The sequence below is a fragment of the Strongylocentrotus purpuratus genome, unplaced genomic scaffold (genome assembly GCF_000002235.5).
Source record: "Strongylocentrotus purpuratus isolate Spur 01 unplaced genomic scaffold, Spur_5.0 spur5_scaffold_20, whole genome shotgun sequence".
Classification (NCBI taxonomy): Eukaryota; Metazoa; Echinodermata; class Echinoidea; order Camarodonta; family Strongylocentrotidae; genus Strongylocentrotus; species Strongylocentrotus purpuratus.
This window is the reverse complement of record NW_022145606.1, coordinates 39,305,729-39,333,627: the sequence shown is the minus strand read 5'-3', so window position 1 is coordinate 39,333,627 and position 27,899 is coordinate 39,305,729. Positions and strand designations below refer to the sequence as shown.

The following is a 27,899-nucleotide window of genomic DNA, read 5'->3' as shown; positions in this document are numbered from 1 at the left end:
CTTTGTCTGAAAAATGGGAAATGTTGCTCAGTCTCTGTTTCTAAGAAATCTCAATCTCCTTCCTCATTCTCTTGATGTTTTTTTAAAATTATTTCTCTTCTTCCTCTATCAAGATGCGTGATCAAGGGTGCCACGTGGAGCTTGCGTAGTGCTGCACACAACTTGCGTAGCTGTTGCACCAAAATTGCATATACTGTACAGTATGCGGGCGCGATGGAAAAACATATCAAAGCAAAAACACAAGACTTGAATAGAGGTTTGCCATTGCCTGCATTCTTGAACCAGTCTAATTATACCCTCCTGTTTTGATTGTGTAGATTGGTACCTGGTATTAATTGCTGGGGTATCAATAATTCTCGCTACTGCACCTATGGTATTTGACCATAGAGGGCAGCACATGCCATGGGTATTTTGGCAAAGGCACTTCCGATTCCCATACAAATACAATGGCCCGAATTCACAAAGGAGGTTTGTCAACAAACCTAGGTTTATATGCGTCATGTGACGTGTTTTGATGTGTTTCAGACCAAGGTTCAGACAAATCTTGGTCTGAAACGCGTCAAACCGCATCAAAACGCGTCATATGACACACATAAACATTTTTTTAATTCGGGCAATAGGGTTGAGACTTGAGAACTGGAAAGACCGATAGAAATCACAGTTTCGGAGCCAACACACTTTCCGTATCATACTAAAAATTATTGAGGGAGTTCATGAAACCTGAACAATAGTTTAGTAATGTACGGAATCAGTTGACACTGCTGTACATTCTCTATGGAAGCCGTGAGAAACCGTGTCTTATCGTCTACCCCAATATTGTTTCTGCGCATGTGCTGACCTGCGCAGCATGGGTGGAAGGGCGCCATCTCCTGTCGAACATCGTATTCGCGGTACTAGGGTCAATAGCAGGGCCCTTGGGAAGAATAGCACCGAATCTGTTGGGGCTTCCTCGAATAAACACAATTATTATGGGTACCTGGCAGGAATTAATTCCTTGAAATGCTGGAGCGCTGTATAAACGGCAGCTAGGCTAAAGGGATAATAATAAATGCGCCTTGGAATAGAATTATCTAGATAGACGGCGCTATAGAAATGCCTATTATTATTATTATCATTTTTATGGATTAATTTCAGACACTAGACATTTGCACAGCATCCCGACTGAAATTTGATTGACGTTTTAAAACTTTTATACCAACCAGTCTTAATAATGTCTCTCCTCTTTCTTGTTCTTTTACAGTCTTATTTCGTTTTTTCTACGCTTTTCCTCTGCACGGAGCTAGGACAGAAGAATAGCGCTTGTACAACTCGCCCCACGTCTATGATGCTGCTAACCGTCTGAAGAATGAGTTATTTATTTCATATATAGACATTCCCTTATGTACAGTAATCTATGGTTGTGTTCATACAGTTTGCTACTCATGTATGACTGCTCTCAAAGAAGAACTTGATTTATGTAGCTAGTTTAGTTCATATGAACGCTCCCATGTTGTATTTATGTCTGCGTTCATACAAGGTTTTTATGGATGCTACCATTAATTTGTTGAAAGAATTATTTGTTTGTTTTTAATATAAGAACTCCCATTTATAACTGGCTGTGTTCTTCATACAGATTATTTGTATGGGTATTTCTCACTAATTCTTAAGTGGAAGATTACGTTTATTCAAAGGATATGAACACTCCCTAAATGTCAATCTTTTTTTTACAATATGAATTAAGGTACTCTCATAATCCTTTAAAAAAAATATGAACACTCCCATTCGCAATATGTGGCTGCGTTCAACTGATGACCTTTTTACAGATACTCAAGGAAAGTTTTATGCGATAGACCAACACTTATTTTAGTTATCTATTGACCAACTCTTGCCACAAATAGACAAGCCCCAAGACTAGTTGAATGCAATATTTGTTTTAAGATGTCTCTGTATTTGAGTGGAGAACTTTGGAGTTGTTTAGAAAGTCAAACCAATGTTTTTTTTTATGACATGATGGCTGTTATTTTACATCCAAAGACTTGTTCAGATAATTCACAATAAATTACCGCCCCAAAAATTGCCACAACTGTTCCAGGTGTCGATGAATGGCATCTGCACAACAAAGGATTTGGGCGTATTCACTGAGCTTTGTATAACTAGTATAATATACAGAAAAGGGAAGTCAATTACACCTTACGTTGTCATTAGAATAGACGCTGCGTTTTTCCAAACGAGCCTCGAGTGTAATGTTTGGTCCAAAGATGATAAACATGCATGTACACCTGTGTGTGTGCATTGCCGAATAGTGCAATTTTTTTTACTTTTAATGTCAAGTTTAGTCAAATTCTTGTAGTTCTATTTTCCATAGACCGTTGTAAGTGTACAAAATGCAGTATCTGTTTTCTTCTGTTTACACAATACATGTGTTACTCAAAATATGTTCAAGTATAAAATAAAAAATGCCTAGTTTTGCCCAGAATCGCATGTACATGTATACTGTATTCACATTACAATGTAAATGTGTATAATTGCTTCTTTTCCTGACATGGTTTTCAAAATCAAAATCATTGTCAAAGAATACTATCTCAAAAATTCAATTTTATTGTGACGTATGATCATTGACGTATGATCATGATGTCTTAAAAAACTTATGTTTACATACATTCCAGCACGTGCATGTAACATTCAGTGTTTACACAAAATTTACTTGTATACATTTACATACAAAGATCAAGTAAATTTGTTATACTTTGATAAATCCAAAACTTAGACCATAGGCCATTTTTTTCTAATGTAACCCTGCATGTTGATATAATTGTTTTCATTCACTTGTCAAAAATAATTGTATTTCAAGAGTCAAAATGTTCGTTAGGGCAAGCCATGTGTGTCCCATCTAGCAACAATTAGTGTACATGTAATTCACATTGTGCATACCTTAAAGGTAAAGACCAGTTTTGGAAACGCCCCCCTCTCAAAAAAAATGAAATGGAAGCTCTTATTACCAATCATGTGAAAGAATGCTTTGACTAATACGTGATGATACAAATTTGACCGGGGAACCGCCTACGTATTGATACACAGTGTGTATTTGGTAAATTATTATATCTATTTGGACCTGCTAGATATCGCGCACATGTCGCTTAGTCCCATATACATGCATACCGTATAATGTAGTATTTCGAGTATGTATGTAAGGCTATAGGGGCCAGTTAAATCATGGTTTCATTAATTTTCTGATATCTTATACAATGTAAGCCTGTACATGAAACACTGCAAAACAATTCTATTCAATTCTATTAGTTTTTATTGGCTTATATAATTCTAATTTTTTAAAGTGTTGATAGCAACCACATCCCCCAACGATGAACATTTTGAACTACATGTATTTTGTATATTTGCACTTTTAGTTAATGTGTTACCTTTTTTGCAGTAAATATTAATATTAAACATGGTACATGTATTTGTATTTGTGTTAGTTATAGCAATGTAATGATGCAGTGAACTCATTTTTGGCACTTGGACCTAAAAAGCATTTTCATGTTGTTTCACTGGCATGCGTTGTTAATTTGTTATGTAATATGATTTTTGTCAGGTTTGTAAGTGTGCCATGAATGACAATCTTGTGATTACAGGCCCGTCAATAAGATTCTTTTTTGTATTTTTTAAAATTTTATTTACCGGTATAAACAATATCCTGTATATATATAATTTTTTATTATTTTTTTTAATTTATTTTATTTATTCATTTTATTTTTATTTTATTTTTATTTTTTTTAATTTTGTTTTAAATATTTTTTTTTTTTTTTTGTGGGGGGAGGGGGGGGAGGGTTGCAGACATTATATGAGGTGGACCCTTTTGAGGGTGCAAAGTAACCAAAGGTTTGGGAGAGTTAAGGAAAAACTTGAATTATTCTGTCTGAAAATGAACATTTAGGTACAATTTTTAACACCAAAATGGTTTCACTAAGAACCATGTCCTACATGTACCTACCGGTATGTTGTTTGCATCGTTTCCTTCAAATAGGTTACAGTTAGTCTTCGATTGTGATTACAGACCAATAAAAACACTGATAGGTCATTATGTAGAACTTGCAATTATACTGTATACTGTTTGTAGTATTTATGTATTATGACTTTTGAATTCATGTCATTAAATTTTACGAAACACAACAGTTTGGTTTTGAATTTTTGTTGTATTTCTCTCTGTCTCTTGTTTCTCTAGTAGTTTACCTTCTCCCCTGTCTTCTATTCATTTGTCACTTTCTTTATCTCTTTCTCTGATTTTTGTTTCTCTCTATCTTTCTTTCTCTTGCTCTCTTTCCCTCTCTCCTTTCTTTTTCTTTCTCTTTCTCTCACTCTCGCTCTCTTTCAATCATTCTCATTCTTTCTTTCTCTCTCTCTCTCTTGGTCCTCTTCTTTCTTTCCTCTCTATCTTTCACTCTCGACCTCCACCCAGGTGAAGTAAATGGGTACCTGGTAGGAACTTATTCCTTGAAATGCTAGAGCGCCAGGAGAGTCAAATCTGACTGACATGAGCGCTATACAAGAACCAATTATTATTATCATTCTTATTATTAACAATGATCATGTACATGTATTAAGAAAAATCATTGGATTGATAGGCCCGTTCTCGTTCTCAATTTCTTCCTTTCTCCATGCTCTCACTCTCTCTTTTTCCCTCTCCCTCTCTTCAAATTTCAAATTTCAAAATCTCAGAATTTACTGTTCCTTTGTTTCTCTCTCCCCACTCTCTGTCTCTGTCTCTCTCCTGCTCTCCCACTCGCCGTTCACTTTCACTTACAAACTTTTTGGTCTTTTCCCCTCTTTTTGTATATCTCTTCATCGGTCGATTTCTTTCTTTCATCTCTTCTCATTTCCTACTTGTTTCAATCCTTTTTTCTCTCTTCCTCTTTCTTTCTTTCTCTTGCTCTTTCCCTCTCTCCTTTCTTTCTCTCACTCTTTCAATAATACTCACTCTTTCTCTCTCATTCTCATCCTCATTCTCCCTCTCTCTCTCTCTGTGTGTGAAGAAAACCCATCAAACACAGAGCGTGGCATTCTTTATACATATATTTTATTACTTTTTTGTCACACTTCATTGTTTCAAATCTTACATTCAACTTTCACAGATTATTCCATACACTGGCCGTTCACTTGAACTTATTATATACCACACATAGGACCAGTAAGTGTCTACATGTTGTACTATTATCTTGTACACAGAAGATATTAAGTTAATACATGTCCAAGTAACTGTACATACCTACAATACACTGTCAGTATGGTATCTCCAAATACTTAATAACAAATGAAAACCTGGGACGTTCTTAAACCAGCAAATAAAACAATAAAAAGTATTATGACTACTTTCAAAACATCAATTTTTTTTCCTACTAATACATCTACACACTGATTCAAAACAAACCATTCTCTTGCTAATTTTCAATGAGTAAAATAAACAAGTCTGGCGATTCTACTAACATAAAAATGCTCCACAAATTTCAGATAAATGTATCTCGATTTCTGGAGAAGAAAGAAAATTGCATTTCATCTAATTTCATCTATCTTGCTCATTTACAACCACAGATGTAATTCTTAAAGGAAACCAAAACCTTTATACTAAGTTACTTTTATTGTAAAGTTTAAGATATTTGAAAAATATCAGTGAAAATTTGAACAAAATCGGGCAAGGAATAAGGAAGTAAGAGCATTTTTTAATTACTAGTCACTAGAGGGCGGTATTCAATTTGATGACATCATCTCTGAACAACTCTCCATGCCTTTTGTACATAAAATTTCACAATTTTTTTGTTTTCTGCATATTTATTTGTGTTCTTGATCCGACTTCATAACATGTGAAGTAGAATATCATTTTGCATTCTATATCTTGCTTTCAGGGGAGTCCATTATCTCAATCACAAGAAAGAAGGAAAAACATGAAATTTGATGTACAAAAGGCATGGAGAGTTGTTTACAGATGATGTCATCAAATTGAATACCGCCCTCTAGTGACTAGTAATTTAAAAAAGCTCTTACTTCCTTAATCCTTGCCCGATTTTGTTCAAATTTTCACTGATATTTTTCAAACATCTTAAACTTTACAATAAACGTAACTTAGTATGAAGGTTTTGGTTTCCTTTAACCCGTTGCTTGCCGGAACCGGTTCATCCCTGTGTTACGCCTATAGGGATTTTAGACAATTCGGTAGTTAACTGGTTAATACATTTCCAGGTAATAATAAAGTGAGACAAGCATGACATTTAAAACACCATCAAACACCTGGGCCCCATTTCACAAAACTTGTCATCAGTAACAAACAACAGTTTGTGTTATGAGCTAGAGAAATCCTTGCTTCTGATTGGTCATCAGCAGATTTGTCACCGACTATTCTAATTTGTCATTGAAAAAAGTCTTTGTGAAACGGGCCCCAGATTAATCAAATACAAGCCTTGATTATAGATTAGAATCACAAAGTTATCATCGACACGTAAATATATTCTTCAAAACACATTATGATGTAAAAATATTACACTGTAGGTAACTTGTTGACTGCTGTATTTAGTAGTACTTTGCATATATTGTTCAAACTGCTGGTTCATCATACACAGTATCAATTAAAGGTACTACTTAATGTATATACATTATTTCAAAGATTCTATGTGTAATGAATAGCGAGATATACTTGGAAAAGAAAGAAGAAACCGTCTGTTTGGAGCCAGAAGGTCGTTGACCCCTGGAACCGGGTATCCCATGTATTAAGCCTATGGCAATGGATGAGTTAACCCCCGCTGGCTTCAGACAGACGTAATAGCAAATTAAATATTTCTCCACAAAATGCAATTTGCAGATACTTCAAGACATCAAGAGACTTTGAAAATGAAAAATATTTTCTATACATGAAGTATTAAAGGTATAGACCAGTTTTGGAAATCTCCCCCTCTCGAAAAATGAAATGGAAGCTCTTATTACCAATCATGTGAAAGAATATGTTTTGACTAATACATGATACAAATTTTGCCGGGAAACCGCCTACTATTTGATATATTAGGTAAACTATCATATCGATCCGGCCTGGATAGATATTGCGGAGTCCCATATACATCTTTCTGTGTACAGTGCTTGTAACTTTACCAAGACTAGGCCAAATTTCTGATCATTTTGATGATTCCAGAACTTTGCAGTACACACCAATACTTATATGCTTGATGATCAACCTTTTCTGATCGATTCCACGTTTCTTTCACAATGCAATTGCATGACCAGAACTGGTCTATACCTTTAATCACTATACTTTCAACCCCCTCCACTTGTTTTTCAAGCTCTGTGGAAAAGAGGATTCTACTATCAAAAGTAATATATTTTTCACTATTAAATATTAAATAGTACCTTTAAGCATTCATGTTTTTTCTACTATTAACAGTGTTTCATTCATACTTTTGAACCATCAAATATAAACACATATAACAAGGGATCAACAAGTAAATAGTACTTTGATATTTCATGATTAAATTCACTATGACCCCTTTTTCAAAATAGAAGATACACTTGGTCATGAGGAAAAGTCTTGCACAATAATAAATGTCTAAAACTCACGATTCATGATTACATCCCTGCCTGATAAAGGCTCTAAAATACATGTATATGAGCCCTGACAATATCATATGCTATTAATATTTTCCTTTTTTTAATCATTCTATAAAAAAATGACGGTCAGTCAATCTTCTGCTCGTACTGTTTGGCAGCAAGGAAATATTCAACCGAGTTTAGAAAGTAATACCTACATCTCCATAGGAATGGTGTTGAATCACAAAATCATTTCAACAAAAACAAAATGACTCATGATCCTCCAAAGTAGGAGCAACTTCATCAGCTCGAGATTGCCAAATAGCCTGCTATTTCTGATTTGGGAAATAATCCTGAAGTTACAAATCGCATCTTCATCAGCTCGAGATACAACCTTGAGACTTGAAACTTGACCTTGAGAAATTAGCTCGAGATATTTTGCTCAGCGTTCGCGCATAGTGCGAGTCTTCGGTCTGGTGAAGACGCACCGGACAAATAGCTGGATATTTTGCCAAATAGTGGGATATTTTGCAAACTATCCCAAGATATCTTGGGATAACAATCCCGACTAAATATCCCGCTAATTGCAACTTCGGGCTGATGAAGACGCAAATTAGCTGAATCTTACATGAATCTATCCATCGAGTGGAGGATGAACACCACACGCAATGCACCTGGTGGGGACTTGAACCCTAAGTCTTTTGATTTAAAGTCCAGTGCACGAACCACTGAACTAGAGTCATTACATGAATCTATCCAGTCAAAGAAACGGTCATCTGCCGTTGTATGAATGATGAACACCACATATATGCATCAGATGGGGACTTGAACCCTTGATATCCAGACTGAAAGTCCAGTGCACGAACCACTAAACTACAGTCAAACATGTACCTCTTCAGTCAGATAATATAATCAAATTAACCCTGTAACTACTGATTTCTTTAATTTTCATTTGATTATAACATGATCTACGCAGTTCCCTTGCGCAAAGGGTTAATCAACAGGATTGAATATAACAAATTCACAGTCTGAGTGAGTATACTTGGTTTTCAATATAACACACAACGTTCTATATGCTACTCGTATCATGTACCCTGTAAGATGAGACTGATTGATAAAAATAGATGTAATCATAAAGAGAAAGAACATAGCTGATCGTAGTATTCAAATATAATCAAATATAATCATATATAATCATATATAATCAAATATAATTACGATATATTGATTAATCAAAGTCATAAATATAGATCTCCTTTTATTCACACAACGCAGCAAATGTTACAATTTTTTGTTAATGATTTTGATGCCTCAACTTGAAATAAGAAGAAGGTTACTCAATGTTAATCTATGCTTAGTCCAAGTAAATACCACATTAAATGTTACTCTAAGCTACTCTTTCGTACTTGGCCAAAAAAACTATCATTGCTCTTAATAGCATATTCTGTTTTACATCATGTACACTTCCTGTTCCTAAAGGGAAAGTCCACCCCAAAAATAAGTTTGTTTCGATAGAGGCAGAATAATAAGAAAATCAGGTGAGTGAAAGTTTGAGCAAATTCTGAATGAAAATAAGAAAGTTATGAATTATTGAAGTTGTGATCAATCAAATACAAATTGGCAACTCTGTGACGTATTATACGAGCTCTCCTTCATTTGCTTTGTGCATAATATTCCATAAAATCATGTTTTCTTCGTTATTGATGACGGAATATATATTTGTTCCTTGCAGGGGGAGTATAGAAACATATTTGCAATTATTATATTTAGGGTGCATGTATGGTTGAAATTTTTCTTGAGGGAAAATGAACATTTTAGATTTTTTTAGTACTAAGCAAATGGAAGTTGAGCTCGCATTTTACGTCATAGAGTTGCCAATTTGTGTTTGATTGATCACAACTTAAAAAATCCTAACTTCCTTATTTTTAATCGGAATTTGCTCAAACTTTCACTGACTTGTTTCTCTCATTTTTCTACTCCTATTAAAACTAACTTAATTTCAGGGTGGACTTTCCCTTAAGGGTAGATTTGATGCAATCGTGTTGGCTGAAATGCAACGTTCATTCTGTTCTTACTCTCATAACCCAAGAGGGGGTCAAAAGGGTGATTTAATCTTATCTTATCTTACTTTTGAGATTAACTATGAACCGCATTTTACTTTTCTTTTCTTCTTCTAAGTTCTAATGGTCTTTTGGCTTAACCTAAATATTAGGCCTTTTCTAATATTTGCATTTTTGGAGTCAAGAATTAAGTTAACATAATAAACATTTACAAGAGAGTGAATTGATGATATGATTCCATTAAACTCTAAGCATCAAATGAGACATTTGTCTACTGACTATCCACAAAGTGTTTAGTACTCTAATACCGTGATCCATTTCAGACAAAACATATTGCATAGTCGTCTGGCAAATTTTGCCTTTTTAAAAGATCTTTGTCAATCTCACCTCATTATCTCTCCCTCTTTCTTTCTCTCTCTCTCTCTCTCTCTCTCTCTCTTTCCCTCCATTTCTATCTCCCACTTTCTTTCCAAATCTCACTCTCAGTATCTCTTTCCTTGAGGCTGTCATCCCGCTTCTCTCTCTCTCTCTCCCTCCCTCCCTCTCTCTCTATTTCTCTTTCTCTCACCCTCTCTCTCTTTCTCTTTCTCTCACCCTCTCTCTCTCTCTACAGACCCTATTGGAACTGAACATCCAGTTGTGACTATATTATTATTACTACACAACTATAACTACACTACCATCTTTCCTTACTAAGATCAAGTAGAGTTGGCTACATCAACATATCCAAGGAACTCTGATTAACATTGACATCCAATATTCATCTAGTCATTATACAATGATAAAATATAGTACCATGGCATCGCTTTTTGAATAATCGTTTTTACATCAAATGGGGAGAGAATAACAATTGCGCAATAACACAGCGCAGGCAAGCTGTAGCATTCTAAGGAGTTAAGGAGTGCAACTGTGCCGCAGAATAGTGCGCCCTCTCTAGCCAAAGTTTCACCAGTCATACTGATAGGACCTTAAAGAAATATAGTACCAAGTTTTTTGAAAAATCATTTTCCATCAAACGGATAGAAAATCAAGAACACAGGAGTGGCAAGTTTTACAGTCAGGACTCAACTCACACCGAGATGCAAAAAGGGGTTTTCAGGTGATGGCCCTGTTCATACGTTACTATAATTATCACAATTACTTTCCACATGACAGGTTCCAAATGGCTATTCTTGCGCGTACGCAGGGCATGGCAAGTTTGACAGCCATCGGAGACCAACTGAACCATTGAGCTGCGGTCAGGGCTATTACATTGTTGCCATATATAATATGGCATAATATGGCAGAAAATGGCAAAGTTCCCCACTCTAGATTCATAGCATCAATAGGACAAACCTTTAAGAAAACAAAATCATTTCTTAATTCCACAGGGTAAATTTTTACAGAAACTAAAAATAAAAATCAAGCTACATAAAGCATTATGACATGTACAACTTGAATTAAAAACACGGATACAAACTAAAACCTTTTACTGCGGGAATAAACGGAAATGAATAAAACAATTGAATACTGCATGTTACATAATTCTCTTTGTATACAGCAATGATTATCTTCTCGCTGATTAAAATACAGTACATGGAGAAATATTAAAAATGGAAATATTTGCACATACCCCAGGCGAATATATAAAGAGCAAAAAAAAAGCCCCAAACTCTCTTTCATACAGTTTCTTGTACAGGTACAAAACAGGGGCACCTCGAAGACGGAATATTTACATCTAGGTATTTGGCTTAGTATGCCACTTATCTACAAAATTTCAATTTCACCTGCACGAACGGAAATTTAAAAACTAAGCAATAAGAAAAGGAAAGGTACACACTCTGTTAGTAGAGATACATGATTCCAATCTCTTTCTTTCAGAGACCATATCATTTGAATAAACACCAATGATATGCCGTTAACAACTGAATTATTTATAACCTTGCCAAGTTATGTCATTTTTAAAGCATGTGACTAAAAATTAAGTTGTTCTAATTCATGTTTCTTGAGAATGTGACATGTTAAAGCTTATATCTAAAAAGTAAGTACTGCATGGCCTTAATTCAACCAGTCCAACTTTCATTCTCGAGTTACGAAAAATACCAATAACATGAAATTTACAAGAGGTATGAATAATGTAGTTGTTAACTGTACCGGTATGTATTTTGAAAGAAAAACAGCATATGGCATGTATGGATTAAAATAACAAATAATAAAAGCAACAAAATGGTGTTTCTAGTTCTCTGTTAAAAAAACCTAGTCTGATCAGTTGAACTAGAGAATAAATGGAAGTCAAAATATTTTATCAGACATCCTCATTGTGTACTCATTTAATTTCCATTGTAAGTACCAACATTGATTGACCCGTACCTGATGAAAAGGGTTTTGGTTTCGTTTTCATTTTAACAGGAAGTGAAAATAGTATTCATCTAATTTCCATTTCCAGTACCTACATTTTAACCCTGACCTGGTTCAACAGGTTTCGTTTTCATTTTAAAAGGAAATTAGCTTCAAGGGCGCAGTCAAGAGGAAATAGTTTGCTGATTGCATATATCCTACATTTGCTGAAGTTATCTTGGTACACCAACACTAATGTCAGGCCAGGAAAAATGTCATTATATGCTATTACTAGCTCCTCATTTACCAGTGTACCTTTTATTTACAATAAATGTGTGATGGGGGGGTTGGGTGTCGGGACACCTAACCAACATCAAGACTTCTCTTTTGCCTTTGGATTGAACGAGAAATATCAATAAAATATCACTAAAACCATCATTAATGTTATACAGTAGGCTTGCGGGTGCACCATGTGAGAGGTGCACCCGCAAGCCTACTGTATATCTACATCACCATGCAAGCCGACACTTACAAGCAGTTGTTGTTCTTTATAATATTGTCCCACATAGGTCTTAGAAAATTTATGAAATATTGCTTGTAAACTTCTTCAAATTGCTGTTTTATATCAACTGCCCAGACACAAATCGTCTGGGTATATACTAAAGCCTCAGGGAGTAACAGTGGGTGTCAAAGAGTGACAAGCGCGCTATACAGGAACCTACCTTATTTTTATTGATATTATCATTATTGCATCTCCATTTCTTCCTTAATATGAAAGAAAGAAGAATCATTAAAGTAGATTATGTCAAAGGAAACACAAGACATCAAATAAGTATGATCTGGCTCTCCGTAGCTTACTTCGATCGCAAAACAGAGATCAAATCTATCCCTTTGTGTTATTATATATGAATCAAACATGTTCATGTAAAATAAGAACTCAATATACTGCCTGGCAATTTAATGTACATGGCACATACCAACTTAAAGGTTGTAAAAATAAACTTCTTCAATCAAAATTGCACTCTTATTGATGTTTGTCGGAGCTGTTGTATAGGGACAAGATAAAATAAAAATCAGGTGAGTTGTTTACGTATTTTAAAGAAGATTTGTAACTATTTCTGGACAGTTTGCGGAAGAGGTAGAAGAAGAAGAAGGAGAAGTAGAAGAAGCAGCAGAAGGAGGAGGAGAAGAAAAAATTTCAGTTGGCAAACAGCTCCTCCTCATTAAAATGAAAGCTTTTCCTCCATCAGACGGACGTGGGTCAGAGGTCAGAGGTCGTTTGGCAAAAAGAGCTATTCCTTAATCGACTGAATGAATGTCGGTCAAACTTGAGGTTCAATTGGTAACAAAGTTCTCCTAAATCGAAAGGATGATTTGTAGGTCAAAGTTGAAAGTTTAATTGGCAAATAGCTCTCCTTCTATCGGCCTCTCCATTAAAATGGATGAGTTGTAGGTCAAAGTTGAAAGTTCAGTTGGCAAATAGCTCTCCTTCTATCGGCCTCTCCATTAAAATGGATGAGTTGTAGGTCCAAGTTGAAAGTTCAGTTGGCAAATAGCTCTTTTTCTATCGGCTTCTCCATAAATGGATGAGTTGTAGGTCAAAGTTGAAAGTTCAGTTGGCAAAGAGCTCTTCTTCTATTGGCTTCTCCATCCACGACCCATAGTTTGCTTGGTGGAGGATACACTTGAGATATTGCTTTGCCGTGTAGTAGCTCTCCGCGCTGAGCTTGGCGTCATGGTAGGTGCGCGACTCCAGAAGGTCGGTCCGGTCAAAGAGGCGGCATGTCTGCTGGTACTCGCTGAACATCTCCGCCTTGCACAGCTGGGAGTGAAGCACACCCTGAATTCTATGGTGGAGGAAAGCAGACAAATGAAGAGAGAGAAAGATAAGAGGACTTGGTATCATGGTTTTATTTTAGCAAAGGAAAAAGATAAAGGTACGGTCAAGCCTGTCTATAGCAACCACCCAAGGGAAACACAAAAAGTGGTCTTTGAAGACAGGTGGTCTTTGTAGACAGGTTCCTTTGGTACATGTTTCAATGAGAAATCATTTTCAAGGGAAACAAAAATGTGGTCTTTGTAGACAGGTGGTCACTAAAGCAGGTTTAACTGTATGACGTGAGGTGATGAGATGTGTTGAAGAGGTGGCATCTCTTCTTGTACTCACTGTTATAAGTTTCTGCACTTCATAGAACCCACAATCAACTGATTGATTCATTTGACCTACCTTCCTTTGGTGCCGTCGGTGACCTCTGGTTTCTCGCACCCCCGGTACCAGTTGATACTGAGTGACTTGGTCTTCTCCGTACCCCTTGGGGGATCGATGGCCCGGACACACCCAAGCTGCGGATGGTTGACGTGGTACTCTGCAGGAAGGGACAGGTTGTCCAGCTCGGTCGGGGTGAAGTTGTCGTGGGCAGACGATACGCGGCAGCAGACTGCCCTTGCGAGGTGGCCGTGGTGGTATAATGAACCTGCATGAGCAAGGAGAAAAAGAGATATTTAGGCCTCGTATTGGATAACGTAATTAAGCACATGTCTGTGATCCTTAGACATTCATATAAATATAAATATACACGAATATACCTTCTCTGTGTATTTTTTGGTTGTTTTTTTGCTGACTCTGTAGGCAGCAAGTCAGGTCCATGTTCTAAAACCCATGCGGGAAAGGACCTTCATTTTACTGCAAGGTGCAGGTGAAGGCGCCAATTTGTGCTTGTAAAATTGTTACAAATATCAGCAACAATGTCATTTTTAAAACTAAAGATGACAGACAAATTTTCCTCAAAGTGTGATTAAGTTATGATAAAACATTGATAATTCTCGGTTTCGTTTTTTCTGGGACGCACTGTGGATTTGTTTCCTGAAAGATTTTTAAATACTTTGTATTAATTCCTACCTAGTGATATTGAGCTCAAGTACATGGGCTCGATGAAATGAGACAACAGCGCCCCCTGGAGGCCAAGCAGGTTCCAGCTGGCTACTTTATCACTGCATGACATGGTCCGAAGCCTCTCTCCTCTCATGATGCCGTCCCAAGTCTGAACTGACTCTCGGGTGGTCACTGGAATAGTGCCTTCCCCTATGAAAGAATAAGACACATATCCAACATTTATTTCAATATGTGGGGCAGTGCAGGTGAGAAATTAAGAAGAAAGAATAAGACATGAATCCCCTCTTCATCTGAAAAAAGGAGACATATCCAACATTTTTTAAATATCTGTATATGCCAGCAATGCATTAAAATGCAATCTCCAAAATTGGCAAAGAGGATAGAAACCTATAACACAACACATATTTTTGTGTAGAAATTGGACAATTTTGGTTGCATTTTTAAAACTTTCATCCACAATGGTTCATGGTTAACTTGTCTTAAAGCCCCCACTGCACTACTTATAGCTACTTGTGCCCTCTTTATACCAAACAATTCCTAAATGGTGAACGTTGGTCCCCCATGGTCCCCTTCGTCTTATGTTAATTGAGAGCTGATTTGATGATATAACCACCTGCCAGTGACCCCGAAGGGGGGGGGGGGGGTCTAATCCCTCCTGGCCAAACTAGTGCAGATAGGCTTTAAAATATGTCAGAGTGAAACATAGAAATAATTTGTGAAAATTTGGGAGGCAAAGCTGATTCATTTGTAAAGCGCTTAGAGACATCTGTGATAAGCGCTATATAAAAGCTAAATATTATTATTATTATTATTATTTAGACCAAAGTAGAAAATTGCGAGCTGCATTTTTTTTGTACCTTGTTCCATTTTGGTCCTGAGTAATCCCTGGCTGGTTTTGCCAAACGTTGGTAGATGTTTGGCAAAGCCGCAGAAATCAATCCCGTTTGGCCCCTCCTCGTTCTCGCCCGCGTCCGTCCGCGAGAACTGCGCCCCGTCTCCGCAGGGGGCGGTGCTGATGTAGAGATGAAGGCTCACGTCCGGTAGGAGGCGGAGCTTCCCGTTGGTTCCCTGAGTGAGGATGGTTTCGTTGGGGGTCTTAGCGTAAGCCTGGAGTTGATTGTACAGATACCTACAAGACAAACATGAAGGATGTCACCGTCATAGAGGGCGGTGTACATGAAATACAAAAACACCAGGGGAGTGTTTCACAAAGACTAATATCAACTATAAGTTGGACTTATAACTATGGCAGGCCGTTCATGCCACTGGTTGCTCTCACCATTATGATCTTTACATAAATTATTTTCCTTCAATAATAAATTATAAAAAAATGTAAATTCTGTCGATTTGTGACTATGATTTGTACATCCCATGAGAGCCGCCGTAGCCTGCCGTAGTGAAACACCCCCCAGAGGTGTCAAATTTCAACATTCTTATTTATACTCATTAAAAAGGTTTTCATATATCAAACATTTAACAGGGGCTACTAAACAAAATTTGAGTGAGTACCGGTACATTAAAGGTTTGTTTAGATATGACACAACAAAATCGCATTTGTAGGGCACAATATTTTACCTTGGGAAGTGGTCTTACTAGGCCTGATAACCCACTATTTTCAGAGTCTACTATTATCCCGAAGCTCGAAATTGCATCTTTACCAGACCGATACGCTCATCACAAACTAGCTCGGACGTGCGCAAGTTAGCCTGCTATTTCCCAAATACCGGGATATTTTGGAAACAAGACCAAGTTTTCTCAGGATATTTTCTTTACCAAATATTCTGCTAATTGCAACTGCTGGCTGATGAAGATGCAAATTAGCTGGATAATTTGCGATCGGGATTGTTAAAATAGCAGGTTATTTGGCAAACTCAAGCTGATGAGGACAGGCCTACTTACCTCAAGAAAGCCCTTCTGGTGATAATCTCAGCATGAGAGTCGTTCACTGTTCGTCCTTCCATGCTCAGTTTGTCGCCTGTCACACACCGATTCCCTAAAATATATAAAAGATTACATATCGTCATCATCCTTATCACCGTCGATCACAACCAATATCATCATCATCATCATCATCATCATCATCATCATCATCATCATCCTCCTCCTCCTCCTCCTCATCATCATCATCATCCCCATCAGCATCATCATCATCATCATCCTCCTCCTCCTCCTCCTCCTCCTCCTCCCCATCCCCATCAGCATCATCATCATCATCATCACCATCATCATCACCACCATCATCACCATCATCACCACCAGCGTCCTCACTACCACCAACATCTAATTACCTGTTCCTAAACTGATGACCATTCCCTCATCGTCCTCTCCCTGCTTCATGATCAGTGCTGCAAGAACCTTCCTACCGCTGATGGAGTCCGGAATGCTGGCAGCCAGAGAGTTAAACGTCTGGTGACTTAAGGCAGCGATGCGGTCATAGAACGTTGTTTCACCGTTGGATGAAGTCTGATCATACAGAAAACAAAAGATGGAAAATAATATACAACTTTCAATGCTAAATTGCTCCTACGTGTAAATTGTACATTGGATTATAAATTAACCCCTCTAATATCGATCATACTTGACTTTCCACGTTAAAGGGAGTTATCAATTAAGAGGAATGGAAGACCTTAAAATAAGTATATAAAAACAAATTAATTATTATAAATTTACATTGTGCATTTTCTACACAACTATACCGGTACTCAACTGAGCATACCAATTTAATTCCCTGGAGTATAATCATGCATAATTTTCGGTCAATTCTGATTTTTCTGTACAAATATCAAATTTTCACTCACCTTTGACCCATACACAAGTAACAATGCCCTATTAAATCATGGGGGGATATCACTGACATATTTCTGACTACTGTTTTTCAATAGGTCTTCTCATTTCTTTCATGTTTTAATCCTTGTTTACATTTTTTGATTCACGATGACATCCTTTTCCACTTTTGTGATCTTTCCTCTTTTCCTTCCTAAATGTATCACCTAAAAACACATTTACAAAGAGCACATGCATGTGCATGTATAACCACCCACTACAGAGATTAGGCAATTGGACAAGTGGCACCATTCATGTGGAAGAGACTGCCCAGTGACATTAGAAACATTGATTGTCTTTAGAGTACATTTCAAAGGAGAAACAAGCATCTCATTTTCACCCAGAGCTCCTAGGAACATTATTTATTATGTGTCTGATATTTTTTTTCCTCAATTTTCTTGTTTAAATAACACTTGATGATTAGTATTATAGTACATTGTATCACATTGAATGGTACTCTAGCTTTCAGAAAGTGAGCAGTAAAAATATCTATTCTCATTATCTGACAAACGAGCAACACTTTTTGTTTTGATCATAATTACATGATCAATATATAGATGTAAAACTCTGCTCTGCATTAGAAATGGATAACTGCCAAAACTTGTAGCCTGTTTGCATTTTGAGTTTTCCTCATGCTTTGGGGCTTAAAGTTTCATTTCCTTAATGGCCTTTCTCCAAGCCTTTCAATTTTCACCATCCATCCAGGAAAGACAACATACTCTCAAAAATCTTTTTTCTAATAACTCCTTTTAAGATTTTCCCTTAAGATAAGGTAAGAGATATATATATATATATAAGGTTTTAGCAAGTCCCTCAGAGAGGATGTAAAATATGTTGGTCCCCTTGTTGCCGTTTACAAGCTTTCTTAACAGTCAGGTTAAACAACCACCACCACACCATCCATATAAGTCCTCATATAAATGATTATTGACTTGATATCTTCATGTGAAACAGGTCACTGAAACCATTGTCACATTTTCCCACGCTGTAGAGCTGAACATTTCATTTCCTTGATGGCCTTTCTCCAAGCCTTCCGGGTTTCAACATTCATCCGAGAGAGGCACAACACTCTCATATCTTTTCTCTAATATCTCCAGGGGGGTGTTTCACAAAGACTAAGATCGACTTTAAATTGGACTTAAATATGGCATATGGCAGGCCGTTCATGCCACTGGTTGCTCTCATCATTGGTCTCTCAATTATGATCTTTAGGTAATATTTTTTCCTTCAATAATGAACCACCAAAAAAGGTAAATTCTGTCGATTGGCGGCCACGATTTATACCTTCCTTGAGAAACCAATGCCAGGTATGGTTAGAGGAACCAGTGGCATGAACGGCCTGCCATAATTTGGTCCAACTTAAAGTCGATCTTAGTCTTTGTGAAACACCCCCCTGTTAAGCTCTCCAAGGTCTGTCTGCCCCAAGGCTTTGAGAGTCACTCACTAGGATATTCATTCCCTTCTTTAGCCCTCCTCTCTCACGTCCATAACCCCAATCTCTTAAAGGACACCAACTGGGGGGCGTTTCACAAAGTCTTTTTTCAATGGCAAATAACCAAAATCAGTGACAAATCTGTTGATATCCAATCAGAAGCAAGGATTTCAGTAGCTTATAACACAAATTGCCATTCGTCACTGATGACAAGTTTTGTGAAACGCCCCCCTGATGTAACTGTACTTACATGGACAATGGGCATGGGTGTTAGCTTCGGTTGAAGGGAGCCCTCAGCCACCAGAGTACGGAGAGCCATATCAGCCGCTTCCCTCCTTCCGTCCTTCTTGCTGCGACTGGTGACGTGTTGGAACCTCCTGCCTCCAACGCAGGCCGCAAACACAAACCTGGTCAAATTTAAATAATAATAATAATAATAATAATAGTGGGTTCTTGTATAGCACTCATGTCTGTCAGACGTGACACCTCCTGGCACTCTCAATTATTACCTTGGCTTTAGCAGGGCTGCCATTACAGCGCTCTAGCATTTCAAGGAATTAATTCCTGCCAGGTACCATTTACATCACCTGGGTGGAGTGTGGCAAATGTAGATCAATGTCTTGCCAAAGGACATAAACAGCAATCACTTTACATACATGTATAGATCAAGATATATCAAGTTTCAGACCCCTTTTCTCTCCCTCCCCCAACAGCCAGACTGGACCCTCCTCCCATTCATCTCAACACCCCTTTCAACACTCCCTCCCACTCCTAAACAGACTACTGTAAACCAGGGATGTTTCATAAAACTTGTTATCAATAACAAGTTTTAGGAAACAGGGTCCAGGACATCTCAAGCACATGTCTGGGGGGGCGTTTCACAAAACTTGTCATCAGTGACAAATGACAGTTTGTGTTATAAGCTACTGAAATCCTTGCTTCTGATTGGTTATTAGCAGATTTGTCACTGATTTTTGTCATTTGTCATTGAGAGAAGGCTTTGTGAAATGGGTCCTTGGACTACAAGGATACACTGACAACAAGATGGCTTGTTTTTCAAGAGAGTAAGAATGATGATCTATAGGGTTCTCTCCCTACAGACTAATCCCTAAACCCTCCTTCCCCTATCCCTACACCCATATTAATCCACTGTAATACCTCGTTGGTACCCACTATGGATAAATGGGGGACTGGATTGTTGTAGAAGATCAATGGAAACCAGTAGATGCTGGATCCCCTTTCTGCCTACCCTCTGATCCCTAAACCCTCCTTCCCCCATCCCTACACCCATATTAATCCACTGTGATACCTCTTTGGTACCTACCATGGGTAATGGGGGACTGGATTGCTGTAGAAGATCAATGGAAACCAGTATATGCCTAACCCTTCTCCCTACCCACTAATTCCTAAAACCTCCTTCCCCCATCCCTACACCCATATTAATCCCTTTATTACCCCCTTTAGTACCCACCTTGGGTTATGTGGAGGACCAGACTGCTGCAGTAGATCAATGGAAACAGGTAGATGCCTGGCTTGGGCATACTCGGTCAATGCACTCACGGGGTTCTTATTGATAGCAGCAAACATCTCGTTACTGATTGTCTGACCCGTCGACGACCCGATGACCGGTGCATTGTGGGAAGACTGTGGCTGGGGAGCTGGTGATGCTGGGATAGGGGCGCTGTTAACGGAGGCAGGGTTGGCGAAGGAGTTCGGGGGCATGTAAGGCATGGTGGTAGCACGGATAGGGGCAACCTGTGAAAGATTAGAAGAGTGTACTTGAGAAAAAAAGTTGTTTGCATGCATGAACTTTCAAGCTATAACTTGAACTCTGATTCTATATTTCATTTCATTGATAACATCAGTTTTTAATCATCTCCCCTGAAAATATACTTAGAAATGGAGGTACCTATGTACGTTATATATATATTTCAGGAACAAAGTTCTTGTCCAAATAGATTTTGTAAAGCCAATCTGTACTAGTTTACAAAAGGGATTCGACCATCCTGCAAGGTCACTGACATGTGGTTATTTCATCAAATCAGCTCTCAATTAACATAAAAAAAGGGGATCATGGAGGACCAACAGGCACCGATTAGCCATTGTTTGCTATATAGAGGGTGCAAGTAGCTATAAGTAGTGCAGTGGGGCTTTAAATCATCGTCCTTGAGAACAAACTTAGAAATGGAGGTAGCTATATCTTTTTCAGGAACAAATATATGTCCAAATAGATTTTTTACCGAATAACTATTTGGTGTGATTTGATGCCCTCTGCATTGAGGGGAAGGGAAGGGTAAAATGGACAGCAAAGTGAGACATACCTGAGTTGGAATGGTTGGTGTGAATGATGAGACAGGGATGAAACCAGGGCCGGGTCTTCCTTGATCCCAATTCTGCAGAACTGTCCTAGGATCTGGAGGAAGAATGCCACCCTGGTGGTTAGGGGAACTCATTGGCTGTGGCATGAGCACTCCAGGTGCCCCCGTCACCATGTTGACATGGTTAGGAATCTCCATCGGTTTGGTCGCACCGTTCATCTCGATCGGTTTCTTCTCCTTGTTGATCAGCTCGACCCCTTTCTCGTTGATGTGCCATGTTGGAGGGCTGTCCGTGACCTTAGTGATGTTTCCTCGTTTTGCAAGGCCATAGAGCGAGGGGTTAACATCTTTAGCCTTGCCTCTGTTCAGACCTACATTGTGGACGATCTCCACAGTTCCTTGGGTTTGTTGATTGCTCAAAGCACACAAGACCTTGATCTCCATGTCGGGCGAGGCGAACATCAATGTGGCGAACTCCATGGGTATCCCGGCTTTAATGGCTGCTTGTAAATTGAGCCTTTCATTGTAGATGGACTGCCTGTCGTCGTTGGAGCCTAGGAGGGGTTGAGGACTCTGTGGGACATGGTGGAACATCTGTCCAGGAACCCCCTGGAGCTGCTCTATGTGTGGTCCAAAGTTCACTATGTGAGGAGCAGTACCTGGCATAGGAGAACTCATCATTACAGGAAACTGTCCAGGTTTCTGCTGCGACTGCTCTGGCGATTGCTGCTGCTGATCAGTCTCTAGAATTTGTCTCCCATACGGGGTGATGACCCACATAGGGGGAGACTCACACACTTTTCTTACAAGTCCTTTCTTTTGCATACTAAACAAAGTTGGGTTGATCTCCTTCTTGGTACGGTAACCAAGTTGCTTGGCAAGATCGTTGGAATGGATTGACTCTACCTTTTCACTTAATGCCATCAGTAACCTATGGTCCATGCCGTTTGGTGTGTATGGCTTTGCGAAACTTTGTTGAAGTTCATGTGGTGGAGGTGGCGGCTTTGCGAAAATGACAGGTTGTTCGGAAGTCTCTGAGTCGTCGCTCGAGCTGGAAATGTTGGTCGGCGAAGGCATGGGGTCAACGCCTGGCACGGAATGAGTGCCGTTGTAGCTGGAGAGAGGGGGTGGGTACAGCTGCCCTGCGTCTATGGATGCGGAATGGTTGACAGGATGACCAAAGGGCTCAGCAACAGGAACATCGCCACCACTGCCTTCATCCATGAAGTCATCTCGCTCCATCCCACCACTGCCACCAGAAAGCGCTTCTTCAGCCGTCTCTTCCGCTTCCTGCAGGTTGTCCCCATCCTCTGCAGTCGCGCCATGCAGAGGGCCAACAGTCACCTCGTTCTTCAAGCCCCATTTTGGAGGTGAAGCAGACACCTTCAAGATAAGGCCGTTCTTCTGCATCCGATATAAGGTCGGGTTGACGTCCTTGCGGGAGCGTCGTCCCAGAGATCGCGCCAATTCAAGAGTTTCCATGGATCCATTGCTTTCTTTTAGTTTGTTGAGGATGCCGTTGGCCAGTTCTGTGTTTGAGCCCATTTTTCGCTTAGAAGAACCCTGAAGAAAACAAGAAAAGAAAAAAATTGTTAAAACGATGTTGAATACAACAATAAAAGGCCTGTTCCACTTACGGTGATAAAACATGTTTAATTCATTTATTCCCTCATTTGCGGTACATAGCAGAGGTCTCTGAATACTACATACATGTAGTCATGTTTAAATATTTATTTCATCATGAATCATGCTGAATGAAATGCATGTAGTACAGGTGATCCTGGAAACATGTTTCTACATGCCGGAGTGGGTGTGCATTAGTCTTTAATTTGCAGACCCTTTATGAAATCATTACACATGAATACGAATACAAACATATACATGTAGAAACCCTACATGAGAATGCTATATGAACCTTTTCAGGTCAGTATTTTATTTTAGGGCTAAATTGATCATATATCCTTCCTTAAATTGGCAACAATTATATTTTCCTTATACCACTGCAGTGATAAAATAAAATGCAACGTCTATGAAAACAATATACACATGCGAGAATGTTCTCTAAAAGTTTGAAAATAGCCGGGTTTTTATCTCTAATCTCTAATCGTGTTGCCAATTAAAAAAGTTGAAAACTTTTCTTTTTCGAAATTCCTATTAGGAAAATAAACATCAAATGCAATACAGTCATGAAACAAAGAGAGATGTGGTGTGTGCAGAATCTTTGCCTTTTCTACTCCTGTATCTGGTTTTTCTTTTTTTTTTTTGGGGGGGGGGGGGGCTCTAAATCAAGAGTTATTGAGCCAAACCACAGACGTTGATTAATTTTCGCAAATGAAATGAAACTTTTAAAATGAATGAGTTATGATAGTTAGTACAAACAATGGGCAGTTTTGTATGGCCGATGCACATGCATTATGAATGAAAAACAATGAAGGCTGCAAAATGTTTAATGAAGACTATACATTCTCTGCAACGGCACAAAGAAAGATACATGTAAATTAAGCAACATGGAACCAGCTTTATTCAATCACTCGTTCCCAATTTAATGTGGCATTTTCATAATGAAGAGGCCCACATTGGTTTAAACATGAGAGACCATGGGAAGGACGAATCTCCTCGACAGCCACTTATTGCTGTGACGTCGGCATCGGAGTTAATTTCCTCAGGGGCCATACACACACAGATGTAAATGCATGGGACTGGGGGCGGGACAGTCATCCTGCGCAGTCAATTATTCCCATGACGTCTGCATGATAGCTTGGTCAATAAAACATGGCTCTCATTCGCATGAATATTTCATCCGCTAACCAGGTGAAATTAAAGAGGTCAACGTTAATTCAAATGCTGATAGAGTAAGCCATAACAAGGGTATCCCTTAGGGTATTATGAAAATTCACATGAATAAACTAGGGTTAATTCATTACAAGTTCCTCAGATGTTTGAAATTTTCATACAGAGGGCATGATGAAAAATGCCAGGCATATAAGCCTTGTCTTTAGTCTTGGGGGAACCATACATGTCACTAATTTGGGAATACATGCCCAATCATATATTTACACAAGGACACTCACAAAAACAAATGATATCGGGAGAATGTCTATAATAGGTTTCATGTTTTCAAAGGAACAGCCTTGGGTTATATATTAAATCTGTCGCAGACATTCTAACACTTAATAGATTGACATCTACTTTAGATAACAGTTCATGGAGTGTACAGAAAGCAAGGATGTGAGTGTTTAAATACACTGACTGTAGTACTGTACTGATCTGTACATGTATTACATACCGTGTAAGTAATACATGTAGCATGTAGGCATGCATGTCATACATGGCTGTCCATACACATGTGTGCGTACATTGAATGGCCATATTACAAATGAAAACGTAGGGATGTAATGATAATATTTTGTTTAAACGTACAATAATATCTTAATTGAATGACTTTTCAACATTTCAATAACATTCTGGCGTAGGTATATATTGTTGTCAGAGACATTCAATTTCATTGTGGCAGTGTAGTGATTATAACAAATATCATAGTTGCCAATTAGAAGAATGATCAAACAGAAATAAATAAATCAAATCAAATCAAATCAATATGTAATAAATTAGCCCTAATATAAATCCTGCCTTGAAATGGTAAACATAATATTCTGATTCGTCTAAGGTTTTTTTCCTAAGAGTCGGTATGCTGTCAACTCTACATGATGTCCTATTAGTTAATATCCTTCTGTTTCCCAGTAGATGGTATGCTCATAACACACTGTTCTGGACTGTGCTGAGGTCAGTGACTGGTGACCTCTTCTTGTCTGTATAATGGCTGCTTACTGTGTGCCAATGCTACTGATCTATACATAGCATGGGGCTGCAGACTGGTGAACATGCTTCCTGACAAGCCAATATGCGTGTACTAATCATGAAAGAATGTATGTGACATACTAATAAGTGGTTTCTCATTAGAGAGACTGTCATAGATTTCTTGCCTGACTAAATAACCTGTGAATGCATAGTATAGTTGTGAGAGGGGGTTTGGCACCACTCAAATGGCCTGTCAATACAGAATGGTGACCATCTCTTCTTCACATAATCAATATTGATAATGTAAATATAACGGTGAGAAGAGGCAAACACCATTCAAAATGAGAGTGGCATATAAATATATAGACACATTAACCGTAAGACCCTCAAGGAACCTCCATATGTTCAATATGACAGAAATATCATTTTAATTTCATTCCTCAGAGGTCTTACTTTTAATGCCAATTAATTCATATACATCATACATGTATTACTCGTGACAAATAGTCATTTTTATTGTTTCAGCTGGACAATGTTTGATCGCTTTAGGAGAAACAAAATCAGGTTGTGTGAAATCCTCACTACACGCATTAAGAAAGGCCAAATATATTTCCATTTTCCCCCAATTTTTACATTTTAATCGATTTTAAGATAATAAATTACAACTATTAAAAGAAGGGAGAAATGATCCTTGCTAATGATTGGTTATCAGCAGATTTGTCACTGATTATTGTCATTTGTCATTGAAAAAAAGGCTTTGTGAAACGGGTCCCAGAAGCCCGTTGATACAAGTCAACGCCCTTTTTGCTCCAACCCAACGATATGTATGGTGATGTCTAGAGACAAACATGAAATGAAATGAATAACCTGGTCAGTGGTATTCAATATATAATGACCTTAGCTTTCTCCACACATCAGTATGGAAATGAGAAACACTTAGCGATGAGCATGCGGGGTTGCAGCTAGCCTACGGCTATACCACTAGTCTAACAAGTCTCTACAGAGATGGAGAGAGATCATCATTTCTCAGAATATGACGGACAGGCCTTGTCCGAACGTTTCCCTTGCCATGAAAGACGTTTTCGCTTGCCATGAAAGACGTTTCCCTTGCCATGAAAGGCATTTTCCATAATTATTGAAAGCTTTTTGTAGGTTCAAAACTGAACAGGCAAGGAGGGGTTGGGTAGGTAGGTCTAGGGGTATCATGCCTGCCGTCTCCCATCCCATTTAACCCCCTTCTCCTCCCCCTCCTCCAACCTCTTGGCCTATAAAATATTAAAATATTATGCAAAGAAAAAAACAGCATCATTAATCCATCATCCTGGTTTACATCATCGATTTTCCACACGCTGTGGGGGTGGACATTTAATTTCCTGTATCACTCTAAGTCATTTTTGAAATATAGTTCAGTCTGTATATATGCATATTCTTGTCAGGATTAAAAACTACTTGTATAAAAGTACAACAATATCTATCATTTTAATTTATATGATAATTGTAAACTACACTGATAAATCATGTAAACATCACTTCAGTTTGCACTAGTGAGCAAACTAGCTGGCATTAATCAAATTGTACAAATGCATTTATATTTGCATACACATGTATCTAAAAATAATTCTCAAGGCTCTTTTAAACAGACCCAAATTGAACCCATTTATCTTCACGTTCTGTTCATCTGCACAATAACATGTGTGCAGCATACTGGTTTACACAGTCAACTAATTCACCTTCGCGCAGCTTGACTGTGTGTGACATAATTATTAGCTCCAATAAATACTCTGTACACTCTAATTAAAGTGCCTGTCAGAAGCAAAAAGGAAATAAGATTAATGATATATCAACGGAAGGCTAATAAGCAATAGATTACAATAATATCAATTACAGTCAAACTGGTCTATAGCGACCACCCAAGGGAAACACAAAAAGTGGTCTTTGAAGACAGGTTCCTTCAGTACATGTTCCAATGAGAAACCATTTTCAAGGGAAACAAAATTGTGGTCTTTGTACACAGGTTGTCACTAAAGTGCTTAAGTTAGAGATATTGCATTAAGTGCTCTATATAAGCTAAATATTATTGTTATTATTTGATTGATATGACATTTTAGTGTCTGTCAAAGGAGTAACAGCTCTCTGAAAACTTGAAATCTGAAGGCTTGAAAATTTAAAGTTTTCGACCAAAAAGCTAGCTATTGACCTGATGGCATTATCTTATGTGGAGTACGCACAATGATTTTGCATTAATTAAAGATAAACTTGAGTTCTGGTAATGTGATTGCATTGTGAAAGAAAAGGTGTGGAATGGATCAGAAAAGTTGATCATATAGCATGTAAGTAATGGCGTGTAATACAAGGTTCTGGAGTCATCAAAATCATCATAAATTTGGCAGAGTCTTGGTAAAGTAACAATCCCTTACACAGAAAGATGTATATGGGACAACACACATGGTCTCGGGGCTAGTACTACCCTGATTTCCTTATCTTTCTATGCTCATTACTCAGCCAGTATACATTTTCTTCCAAAATTGTTTGGCACATGACATTTATTTGAAATCTTGAACATTCAGTGTAAGTTTTGTTAGATTCTGTGAGAATTCATTTTCCTTTTTTACCAGAACTCAAGTTTATCTTAAAGCACAGCTCACCACTTCAGCTAAATAGGTGAGCCTATTTAGGCTCCACAAGTTACGACATTAACTCAACTGCCAAAAACTGACCCC

The 27,899-nt window shown here is 38.1% G+C and overlaps 1 protein-coding gene across 1 annotated transcript in view; it reads right to left on the bottom strand.

Annotated features, from left to right (window-relative positions):
* Window positions 1-12,405: 12,405 nt before the first annotated feature.
* LOC584058 (double-stranded RNA-specific adenosine deaminase) overlaps window positions 12,406-27,899 on the bottom strand; it is a 33,411-nt gene continuing 17,917 nt past the window's right edge. The window contains exons 2-10 of the mRNA XM_030993340.1: window positions 21,385-22,944; window positions 20,535-20,818; window positions 19,314-19,470; window positions 17,097-17,271; window positions 16,708-16,801; window positions 15,666-15,937; window positions 14,815-14,997; window positions 14,143-14,389; window positions 12,406-13,762 (exon numbers count right to left, since the gene is read on the bottom strand). Coding sequence (XP_030849200.1) covers window positions 13,528-13,762; window positions 14,143-14,389; window positions 14,815-14,997; window positions 15,666-15,937; window positions 16,708-16,801; window positions 17,097-17,271; window positions 19,314-19,470; window positions 20,535-20,818; window positions 21,385-22,944 — 3,207 coding nt within the window. The 3' untranslated portion in view covers window positions 12,406-13,527. The remainder of the gene's footprint in view (window positions 13,763-14,142; window positions 14,390-14,814; window positions 14,998-15,665; window positions 15,938-16,707; window positions 16,802-17,096; window positions 17,272-19,313; window positions 19,471-20,534; window positions 20,819-21,384; window positions 22,945-27,899) is intronic.